At 27.1% G+C, this 13,125-nt stretch overlaps 1 protein-coding gene across 2 annotated transcripts in view; it reads right to left on the bottom strand.

Annotated features, from left to right (window-relative positions):
* The window catches only part of LOC132935590 (cationic amino acid transporter 2-like), a 29,246-nt gene that overhangs the window by 14,028 nt on the left and 2,093 nt on the right, over positions 1-13,125 (bottom strand). Inside the window, exons 2-3 of one of the 2 annotated variants that reach the window (XM_061002183.1) lie at positions 11,152-11,236; positions 1,375-1,612 (exon numbers count right to left, since the gene is read on the bottom strand). In XM_061002183.1, coding sequence (XP_060858166.1) covers positions 1,375-1,612; positions 11,152-11,175 — 262 coding nt within the window. In that variant the 5' untranslated portion in view covers positions 11,176-11,236. Of the gene's footprint in view, positions 1-1,374; positions 1,613-3,185; positions 3,392-11,151; positions 11,237-13,125 lie in introns of those variants that run through there. The other variant, XM_061002184.1, reaches the window with a different exon arrangement.

The following is a 13,125-nucleotide window of genomic DNA, read 5'->3' on the forward strand; positions in this document are numbered from 1 at the left end:
AAATACAAACAAATTGGATTGATAAATGCAAAAATGTTATTAAATTGAGAAGCCAGTGTTGTGAAAAAATTTAATTATAATGGTAATTATAGGAGAGTGATGATAAACAGAAATCTTACATTGGTAACCATTATAAGAAAAACGAAGAAGAAAAAAAAATTAAAAAAAGAAAATTGAAATTGAAAAAGTGAAAAAAAAGTATGAATCTTTCAGGTGAGAGGAATGGGCAATCAAAAACTAGACGCTAAATATCGGAAACTGTAATAATTGGTAGTTGAAGTGCAAGTGGAAAGAATGACCAAATGTATTAAAATATTTGAAATTCTCGCTGCCCAAACCAACTCAAAAATAAAAATAACGTTCATATTGCTTATGCCCTTCGGATAAAAATAATAAGTACCTATTAAATTTAATTGTTCATATTTTTAACAGGGGAATCGTTGTATAATTAGGTGCAATTCATAACATCATCTTAAGAGTCGAATGATTTAATATTAAATTTTAGTCAATATTATAATATATTTTATCCCCTCCCTACTTGTAGCCAGTAGGGTTCACAATTATCCCTATAAACAGTCATAGATATTCAATACTAGCTGACCCGTTGTCCGTGACAAATTAAATACCATTGAATTTATCCCTTCTTAAAGTCCACTAAATGTAAACTGCAAAGATTTGTAACACAGCAGTTTGAGTGGTGTTCAGGTCTAAAATTCGATGTCTCCGGCTTGTCCGCTTCATTTCCCTCCTTTCACTTGAAGGTGGCCGTATCGGCTCCAACCCGATGCCTACTTGAGGAGATGTTGCATTAAGGGATATTTTCGTTTTCTTGTCCGAATGAGTGGCCACGTGAGCATCTTTGTACCCAACTCATGGGACGCAATACAGCCACTTAATCGACGGCAAGGACCCGGATCCGATACGAACTCATTAACTTCTAGAGGGAGCTGTTACGGTATCATCCCTAAAATTATCGTATGATTCTAATATCTATTTTATTTTCTGTAACCCGTGGAAACTCTAAAAATATTCTATTTTCGAGAGCTAGCAAATCCTTGTGTGAGCACCTCTTTAAAAATCAAAATTTAAAAATTGACTTTGAGGTGCACTTTATCGGGTATAGGGTTACCTAAGTACCAAATTTCAGAACTACGAGTGCGATAGACTTGGCTGTGGATCACTAACGCATACACACACACAAATATTACCGTTTATTAAATATAGATAGATATACAAATGTATGTTTTACTCATAAACCTACTATTATAATATGACTATTTTAAATGGCAATTAATATACAAATATAATTTTTTCAATAATAATATTAACTATAAATATTGTGTTCCAAAACAAATTGCATTAATCTATAATTACCTGACAGCGCCGATGCAACAGCTGCAAAAGCAAATGACAAAACGACTGCGGGCCCAGTAAATTTAACCGCCACTTCTCCAGCTAGTACATAAGCGCCAAGTCCAAGAGTTGAACCAACGCCAAGGGAAATCAAGTCTACTAGTCCTAATACACGGCTAAGTTGATTTTTCGTTGGCTCAGTGCTCAAATCGGATTCCTTTTTCCTTCTTAACATCGTCTTTATAAGCGATTGATCATTCTAAAGCCAAAATTATTATTATATTATTATTATTATTATTATATTTACATATTATCATGTATATACTATATTGATTATTGCAGAGTTAAAAAAGGTAGGTGGATATTGTACCATTAAAATCATAGTCGCTTATGTTCAAACAGTTATTTATAGTAGGTGCATGTTTAATACTATAAAGGTACATAATATATTATAAATAAAATAAATATCTATAGATAGGATTTATCTAAAATTATTAAATTGTACGTCATTACACAATCATTAAATATTTTGTGTTCGTTGAACTTATAGAGCCCTTTTAGATTAATAATACAATTAATAATTATGCTTTAATATTGTCTCACTTAAAAAAACGAAGACAATTATTTTTGTAACACTTGATATAGGTACAATATTTATGACGTGTATGTATACTATCATATACCTATTAATTATACTCGTACATCTGTGCATTTACTATAGCATAGTATAGTATAGGTACTAATATACCTACCTACTATATACATTAATACGAACATTAAGAACGCATTGTTAAATAACTATAGTTAATTACATGAGAAGTAGAGAATTTCTAACATGTTTTGAATTCCAATCTATGTAAAGAAGGTATTGGTTTTGAATTCATATTATTTTCCTAGGCCTCAATTAGTCAACACGTATAATCGATGGATTCAAAACTACATAGTAGGTGTGAATACCTTTATAAAAAAGCCCTGTGGGACAGTTAATATTATCAAAAAACTATTTCAAAAACAATCTATGACGCAATAATTTTATATAAGTATACCAAAAAATAATAACATAAACATTTTATGATATCACATACCTAGTTGTATATTAATATTATCAATTTAAGTAGGTATTCATTTTTTCATTATTCACTCCTTAACGTAAATTACAAATAAAAAATCAAGTATCTAAATCATAGTAAAATTATTTCAATAGTTTCCTGTATTTCTCAAATAGGTATAGGACAAAATATCTGTTATGAGTATTGTATTGTTAGATATTATAATCTAACTTCAAAAGTATTTTAGTATTTAAATTGGTTATTTATAAGTTGTAACTAATAAATTGTATTCGAAGTAATTATTGTTTCTGTTTACTCATCAAAATGTATAATAAATATTGCATCACTTGCACATTTAATTAACTATATCTATAGTATCACGTTAATATAAGTGGTTTACTATTTTAGTTATGGTTTCAGGTCGGCGTTAAATTTGTTTGATCAGTATTTCTTACTTTATGATTTCATGAAGTTAGTTTAATAAACTTAAAACTAATAACATATATAACTACCTACTAGAATAATTTTCAATATATTTCGATCAGTAAAATTACATTAACCACACATTTTAATATAATTTTTTTTTAAATTAAACATAATCATTCATGTATGAAAATGGGATATTAAAGGCCATTCTTACAATGTCTGGTTTAAGTTAACCGACACTAAACCGGCCAAATTCTGCCGGTAATAAAATCTGTTATCAGTCGGTTAGCGTTTACCGACACTTTACCGGACATTGTAAGAACAACCCTTAAGTAATGTATAAATTATATTACATACCTGCGGCCAAATTAAAAAAAAAAATATTTAAATTAATATGAATTTAGTTGAAATCAAACAATACTAAATACAAATAAATGATAATTTATAATACGTTATTACTAATTCAAATACAAATTAATTTGTACATTTAAGTTTTAAATAATATAAAACTACACACTACTAGTCCACATAGACAACAAATCAAACATCCCGTCAATGTAACACTGAAGCGGGAGTGTTGAGAATGCAATGTTTTAATTATTTGACTTACAAGCAATTAAATGGACATCGTTTAAAGCATACACTTATTATACAACTCGCATCACATAATTAAATTATTCTTTATACGTTATTATCAATGATTAAAACAATTAAATTGTAAAACCACAATCAAAAAATATTATGTACTTTAAAATTATAATAAATACAATTAATTAAAAAGATTGAAATGTTAAATAAATTTTTTTTTTTTTTGAAAACTAAGTATAGTAAAATAGTTAAAACCATTATTGTTTTAACCGATGTTGTAACATCCATATAATTATTATTTTAAATATAATATTTTTTTAACATTTACATTATTTTATCTAACCATTTTAAATATAATCTCCATTCTAAATTATATTTTAAGTCTTAAGATAATGATTTTAAATTCCTAAGCATATTTACATAAGCACTTATTTTAATTTTAAATTAAAAGTCTTATCAGATGCATATTAGCAATCGTTCAAATTATCAGGAGTGGACTCAGAGATGATAATAATATGTCCTTACTTAGATATTCGTATCTATTGCTTATTGGTCTGTAGGTAGGTGATATATATAGGTAACAAAGAAAACATAGTTTTGGACTTAGCTATTTTTGCAGATGAATAATTTTTTTTAAATTGTGAATTTGCTTTTACCTTAATAGTAGATATATAGCTACTGTTCAATTAATTCGGTCTTGATCCGCTTCTGGGAATAGGGTGTTAGCTTAACAGTTTTTAAGGGTGGACAAATACTGATTTCACTAGGAAATATTATTTCTGTAAGACAATACTCAATTATGACAATCAGTCTTCAACTACATATGAAAAAAAAAACCCTTTAAGCGAACGCACCAAACAGCCAACTGATATCTTGTAATTAGTTATTATTAATTTTTATTGACGTTTCACGTTTATCAATGGATATAATATATCATTTTCATTGTTATTATCTTAAGTTAAAATCTGTGAGCGTATGTTCAATTTATTGGCATGAATTGGGATTATCGTTGTCGTATGTAATAGACACATTTATTTTAAATATTTTACAATAATTTCAATAGTTGCTCAAAACGAAATGTCTAAAACTAAATTATGAAAAATTGAAAGATTTTATAAATGTTCTCAACATTAGACATCTAAAATATAGTTTCAAATGTTAATACTGAAGTGTTAAAGAAAAAGAAGGTTCCAAAAATTTAACTGAAAATATTCTATAATCCAATACGAAAGATCAATTTGTTACAAAATTATTACGTGATTGCATTATTAATGAAATATATAAATTATTAAAATTAAAATTTTTTATTTGATGCGTATCCGATAAAAATAATTGTGAATAATCGAATAATCTAATTTCAAAATGGTTAACGAAACCTAATAAAGTCTTTGAACACAGTAATTGGTCTGAATATCAAGTTACAAAAATTTAAAATTCATTGAGTTTGACTAAAATTCGATGACCTTGTGCAAAATTAAACAATGTCATTATAAGAAATTGGTTGAGTTAAATGTTTTGTTTTAGTTTATTGCGTCTTACATTCTTTATATACCTATATTTTATGGATGATAAAAATATATCAGATTGTGTATATTTTACAAAATTTGAATATTGATTTTTAAAAGTGTATTGGCACTTCAATTGACAGAACTACAATTGGAGATGCAAGGTCGATAAATATTCTTTAGTTAGTGTTTAAACAATGAAGCATGTGGCAATATAATATCATATATAAGTATGTATGATATTATGTACTCTAATATAGAACCTTGTGACCAAAAATAATCATTTTTCAACTACCTACCTACCTATTTAATTTGAAACACTTGTAATCGGTTTTTTTTTAAGTATTTTATTGTTTGGATGTAGCTACATACTTCTGTTTAATTTAAATTAATATTTATTTGATAAATGGGTATTTCGTATGAATGAAAAAAATAACTAACTATAGGTAGTAAAAAAATGTATACAATATTATAGATAGTGTACTCTGTTAATGAAGTGTACACTTAACTGTTTTAGTTGTGCCTTAATTCATTAAATTATGCACGTTTTGACAATATGTATTATTTGTTTTTAAATTTTTTCTTTGTATTTTCTATTAATTGAATTTATCTTATCAAATTATAATTGCATGCGTTAATACAATCGTTGCACACAGTGAGCAAAATAACTGCCGTTCACAAGATTAACAGCAAACATCAATTGATAATCTAATATGACAACTCCGCCAATAAAAAACCCGTTTCAATTGCTTTATGAAGTTTTGCTCACTCTTTAACAATATTGTAAAATACAATAGAGTAATAATATGTCACCAACTAAAATATTTAACTGTTCTAAAAAATTTTTTTTTGTAAAATCATATGCAGTTTAATACCAACTTACACAGTTTTTAAAGTTTAATGTTATTTATTAGATAATTTTGCTCTAACGCTATCAATTTCACAGTTTGTAATCAAACTATCCGTAATACTTGTTTACCCAACTCGTGATAACTTGTTTGTTCCATATACAGAAAACAAAAAAGTGACAATTTTATGCATTGGACAATTACCCATCTAGGATTATCATAGGAACATCATGCATCATAACATAGATATAACGTATAAATTATAAATGTATAAAATTGCGGTATATTATCTCTCAGCACGGATAGAGCTCATATTACTTTTTGATCTCATATACATATTATAATAATGCCTTAATCAACTTAAAGAATATATCACAATAACACATAATTATATCAATCATATTATATTCATATCATTATAAATATATTGTTGTTTTTTTTCAATTATTTATTTATTTATTTTGTAAGCACATAATATTTTTGTATACATGTTATATTATATAATAATATGAAAATATTTTTGAATTGCAGGTCTAGTAAATTCTATCATCCGCAATAAGTTTTAAGTTTTAAGAAATGCGTGAATTTCACAGACCAAATTTATCATTTATACATGAAACTTTTTCGGAGATGGTGTATACCAGAGCTATAGGCGTATTTAGTAGGTCACTGACCTGTATTTACGGGGAGGGGGTATATCAGGTTCCCAGCAATTTTAAACACTATTAATAATATGTCAAAATAGTACCTACATAGAATTTTTTGTCATAAACTCATAACATTATAGTAAACACTAAACATACATTATTACGATTATGAGTATATTTTGTATAAATAATATATTTATTAAGATATGCAAATTATTTTGTAAAATTTAGGTTTCATTTTATCCTAATAATATTATTGTCATAGTCCGTATTTATGTCTAAGTCATTCTCAACGACCGCGTAGTATGTAAGTGCGTCAGGAAAATTATGCAATGCAATTAGTTAAGTGCAAGAAAATTAAAATTTAAAACAATAATATGATGTTTATTTTAGTGCTATAGTAACTATTTTAAACCTATGTTTTGTTGTATACTTAATTTTTAATAATATGTATCTATATGATTTAAAAAATGTTTATGATTATATATTTTATGAAACAGGGGCTAATCCCTCTGCGGCTTGGTTAATGAAAAACTATCTCACTCCCACACCATAAAATATTCCTAAATACGCCCCTCCAGTGTGGACCGTTCCTACGATGAAAACATAATTGATTGTCCCTAGTTACTACCTACCTACTTTGAAATATTTATAAAATTACATAAAAAAACTCCAAGGTAAAAACTATACGTCATAAGAAATATTTAATTTTTGTAAATATATAGCAGGTGTAATATAAGGATATCTGATGACGGATTATTATTATTAAACGTTATGCAAAACATTTTCTACCTCCGCATTTTAACAGTCAAAATTCATCTTTTTAAAATATGTAGTTATAAAACCTAATGACCACATTAATTTTAATTTTAAAACACTAATCAAATTTATAAAATGATTCTAAATGAAACCAAATTTACCATAGAGAATGTTTCATAGAATTATAGAAAACAATAAGTAATGCATAATAATTTAAGGTAAATACGTAACTGTACGTTTAAATGTTTGATCATAACAACCATATCTACAAATCTGTTTATATTTTAAGTTTTATTTCACTGTATTAAAATATCAAATATTTAAAATGTTTAAGATAATATTATGTTGTAATCAATCTTATATTAATTATATTTAAATCGCTAAACCAAAATAATTAAAATTATTTCATCGTCATTTGTGAAGTAAATACTAAATACATGCATTATGAATTATAATAAAAGTGTAAAATACTAATCAGTTCGTACTTAACTGTTGAGATTTCGAAATTATGATTGCAGTTTTCATAAAATTTAAGAAACCGAAAAAAATAGAAATTACTATTTCCAAAAATAGTCAATTTGCAATAAGTCTTTTCTCAACAAAAAAAAAACTTCTACATTACCTGTATTGTAAAAATAATTGTTAGTTTTATGTTTAGTCTCTATACTCTATATAAGATTATAATGTTCTTAATTACAACAAAATAAACAAAATTGGATTTAAAACTTAGTATACCTATATTTAGGCAATATGAAAATTGAAAACTAAGTAACCATATTCAGATACAAATGTATTACCTACCTACCTATATTGATTGATTACTTACAAACATATCATAAAACACTAACAAGCCTACTACCTGCAGTAAAAAAATAGGTGGGTTAAAAAAAAAACATCCATTCAGTAAAAATACCTGCATGTTACTTAAAATAATATGCGAAAAAAACTTCATTATGAAACTAGTACACTCACGATTAATAACTTTGCACACCATCCGAAATATTATACATACAAATCATCTTGAATACACATTTTCAATAATAGTTACAACTCGAACACGATATAATGGAGTATAATCTTATCTGTTTACAAATTTCTCTCAAGATTTTAATATTTATAATATGAAACGTGGGCAAATATAATGTACTATAGAAACTGAGATAATATTTGTTTTTAAGTTTAATCGATAGCTTTTATTCTTCAGTTACCCGCCCAAAATAATAACTTATTAAACGTGCAGAAAATTAAATAAAATCTCAAAACATTATAGGTTAGCACAACATTATTTTACAACAATACAGACTGAACGCCTAAGCCAAATAACATAGTTTTAATAGTTTTATAAACATGTTTATTAATCATTAATAACAACGGTTTTTAAAAATGTAATACTACTATAAATCGTTGTGGTTCCCTTTGCGGCACAATCCCCACTCATTCACTGCATTCGATACAGTATGGGTGGGTATTCACACGGGTACACGACAGAGCGTAAGCCTATTGCATCATGCAGTAATACACACGATTTTTCAATTCTATCTCCTACCTAAATCGACTAAAATGTATTAGTTATAAACTAATACTTGTATGAACTTACGACTAATTAAATCTATTCAGAACTTCTAATTGTAGCTGGATACTATATAGGTAGTAGCACTATAATATAGGTACCGAAGGTAATTATAGGTAGAGGTACCTACTTATAACATGTATAATATAATTAAAACATATTACTCGTTTTTTTAAGTGGCTTAAACATAAGCAAAAATGCATAAGAATTCTGTAGAAGATTATGACAGCTGACAGGTATAATAACATGTAATATAATATGCTACATTGCTATATACTCATTGTTATTTAAATAAATGCTTAAAGTAAAATATTAATTTAAATTACAATAATAGCTATAATCACCATTAATGTCAAAATTCTGACACATTATAAAATACTTAAAACAAATTAATGTTTCTAAAAAATCATTTAAAAATATTATAGGTAGGTACTGCCCAGGTATAGTTGTCACATTATTTTTACATACAAATAATTATTAACAGTACATATAAAGATTATCATTTAATGAAAACGGGAGCTCCAAATTTCAGAAAAAAATCTACACAAATCGATTAACATAAAAAAAAAAAATTTGCTATAGTCATTAGATATAGTTATATAATATATTCACAATAAATTAAATTTCAATAACATTTTCAATTATTGTTAACGACCCCCAAGCGCAAAAAACCAGATCTAAAATCTTACGAGACATACCTACAACATCATTATTAATCTAATTTGATATGTATGTAGGTAAACGGGATTGACGCCATTGACTATATATTCAATAAATCGTATACCTAATCTAAAGAAGTCTGCATACGATAACAGCTCAAGTATATGTTTTATATAATTACCTATGTATTATTATTTTCCATATTACTTAGATATAATTGTCTTCCTCTTTAGGCCACATTTTTATACATAGGTATCTACTAAAACTTAGATAAAATATTTTTTTTTTTTTTGACGTTGGTATATATTGCTGTCTTAGGCAGTTAAGCGGTCATATTATAAAATTATTATTTTACATAAATAGGTAGTAATAGGCACGATCATCATCATTGTCATGAATGATTGAAATTATGTTACGTCTAATATTTTGATTAATATTACATAAATATGTTTATTACAATACACTATACACAGAGAGATTTCAAAAAATACAAACATGTTCTAATGAAATAAAGTGTTTTTAAAATATAGATATAGCTATCTTCTGAAAAGTATCCCCAGAGGAACATTATAAAAAAAAATGAATCTAGTTTTTTTCACTACACTCTTGATTTACTAATGATTCTCTTATGATCGGATTTTTATGAAAGCGAGACATTTTAGTGGTCCGACCGTGCTTTTTTTTAATTACGCCCTTAATTATAACATACTTACCTATTCCTCTGGCCTACATGTGAAATATGTAGGTACTACAATGAGTATACTTTTAAATTCAAGCAATTTTTTTTAACAGTAGGTAATATTTTCAGAAATAAATTATAGATAAAATAACCAAAGACAAAATTTTAGTTATTTAAAGTAAAAACACCCCCAAAAAATACAGCAATATGTTTACCACTATTGACTGTTGAGTACCTATTATTGGATATACAGATATCCACTGTAAATTCCGTTCAAAATTTACTTCAAATATCTTTAAATACAATGATTTATAAGTATATTTTAATTATATAATAGTTAGTTGCTCTTAATTAGTTAAAGTTGTTTATTCGTATTTTAACTTTAATTTTGTACCAACTACCATTAAAATGAATAATAATAGAATATTAGGTATTTTTTTTTAATATTCTAAGTATAAACTGATGGTGAGTGAAGCAGATATAAGAATGGTAAGATGGGTGTGTGGGGTGACTATCAACGGTAGAATAATAAATTAATTCATTAGAGGTAGTGTAGTAGTATGACAACAATTATTTTGAACAAAACAGACAAAGTACTTAAGTTGATAAGTTATGAGGAATGGTGACACGGAGGCACTGAGAGTGGCAGTGGTATAGAAAGAAAAATGAAATGATGAGAGAGGAGAACAGAATGATTGGTAAATAACTGGTGTGAGTAAAGGAAAGGTGGTGGACAGAGCCCTATGGACCTGTAGGACGTCAAGATGGTGGCCGACCCGGACAGTTGAGAGCAACAGGCGAAGAAAAGGAAGAAGAAGAAAATATATAAACTAATATATCATAATAAATAAAAATATTGAATAGCTCTCTTGATTCCAATTATATGTATATACTAACTTTTCCAAATCATACATACATAACTGTTTCAAATATTTTTTATATACAATTAGCGCAGTTAAAGATTCACTAAATTAACTCAGAATCCAGAAAATGAAACTGTCAAAATAATTGTTTATAGGTAAATTACGAATTAAGAGTATTGTAATTTTATATATTCAGACTCTTACCTTATAATTTCGAAATTCAGCCATCTTAAAATTGCACTGTCAAACAAACAATATAATTTGAACAAATTATGATTCCTTGTTCAACCTAGAATAAATAGAAATAATATATTATTAATTGAAAATTAGTTATACTAGTTAATAAAATATGTTTTTAGAGATATAAATTCACATATAGTATAGTATAATATCAAATATATTTTATAACTATGGCATATGGGAATGAATTATATATAAATTAAAATATATTATTATTATAATGTTATAACCATCTAATCATTTGAGTCTAAAATTTACTGTTTAACTGGAAACAATGCGTGTAGTGTTTTCAAATATTATCTTTTCACCCAACATTATCTACAAATGCATGATGACCGTGAATTTGTAGGCTGCCGTAGCCTTATAAGTTATAAATCCATTTTAACAAAAATTTTCAATTTTATTACGACTGTATTCATAGGTAGACAAATGGTTGAAGGAGCTTTTGAGGCCTCAGCCCTTCAGAAATTTCAATAGATATTCCTCCCTGATGTATTTGTATGTACATCCATGGACTATGTAAATAGTAATTGGACTAAAAAACACTTAACTTTTGATAATGCTAGTCGTCCCACCCTACCCCGATAAAAAAAATTAATTCAACCCAATATCTATCTAAATGATTGTATCAACAAAATAATGAAACTTGTACTTATTTGTAAATATTACCTATATAGGCTATAAAGTTCAAAAGAAATAAAAATGTAATTGGTTTACCGAAATATTTAAGAAAATGCGAAAATATATAAGAGATAATATAACAGAACATAATACATTTCACATTGTATATAAACAAAACAGAATACTAAGTATTTTACCATGGTAATAATTAATATGTTACTGTATTTAATTTTATGTTAAAAAATAATAATTATGCAAAACACTTTTCGATGGGCTTAAGTCATAATGACTTATAATGATTCTATGTTCTTACCGCCGTGGAATGTATGGTCAAATGATTTCATTAACACTGAAAATTGGGACGAATACAACAATGTATGTATTAACAATTAATTAAGTGTTAAAAAATAATATTCATACAATCAAATACGATTATATAGCAACTTGTCTTTAAACACCCCGGTGGCCATGAATGCCTACCAACAGAAATTGCCCAGAGCGTCAAACTATGGAAAAGACCTGGTGAAATATTTAGCATTGATGGACTTGTCGTCCAGTCTAAAGGAAATACAAACGATATAGATAATTTATTGGCCATCAATGAACGACTAATGAATGTTAAAGTAATAACAACATTTTTATTTTAGTTTAAATTTAAGATTACAGTAACATTTTAGGGGGGACGGAGTGGCCGAGCGGACTAAGGTGGTTCGATACCTCGGCCGCGGGCGGCATTTTTCTTCGAGCAAGTCGCGGTGTCCGGAGAACAAGTGCCGCCATCCCCCCACCCGGGGCATGGCAGAAACCTACGGGTGCCACATTAGAAGTTCTGCCAAAACACAACACACACGTGTACCGACCTATCCAATCTAAGAACCTACAGTTCCCTCCCCACACCCAATGGCCTATGTTGCCACGGGTAATCCAATAAAAAAAAAAAAGTACTATTTTATTTTGTTTTACCTGTCACGATTATATTTTATATACGTGGTAATAATAAGGTATCTAGTTGGTAGGTAATAGGTATATTAAAAAAAAAAAAAAAAAAAACAGTTGTTCTCAAAAGTAATAATTATTAATTATTATAACATGACTTATAACTGTTTATGTTTAACTGCGATTGTATTATAATATAATTTGGCGGTAACCTATACAATAATTATACAATAATACCTATGTATTTACGTACTTTAAATAACAATGAAAAATTACTTTCTGTAAAATTCAAGGCTTTACGAAATACTTAAATTTTTTAAAGAAATATCCATGTATTCAAAATATTATTAGTTTAAATTGTTTTGATGTTATTCGATATTT

This window comes from Metopolophium dirhodum, chromosome 1, assembly GCF_019925205.1.
Source record: "Metopolophium dirhodum isolate CAU chromosome 1, ASM1992520v1, whole genome shotgun sequence".
NCBI lineage: Eukaryota > Metazoa > Arthropoda > Insecta > Hemiptera > Aphididae > Metopolophium > Metopolophium dirhodum.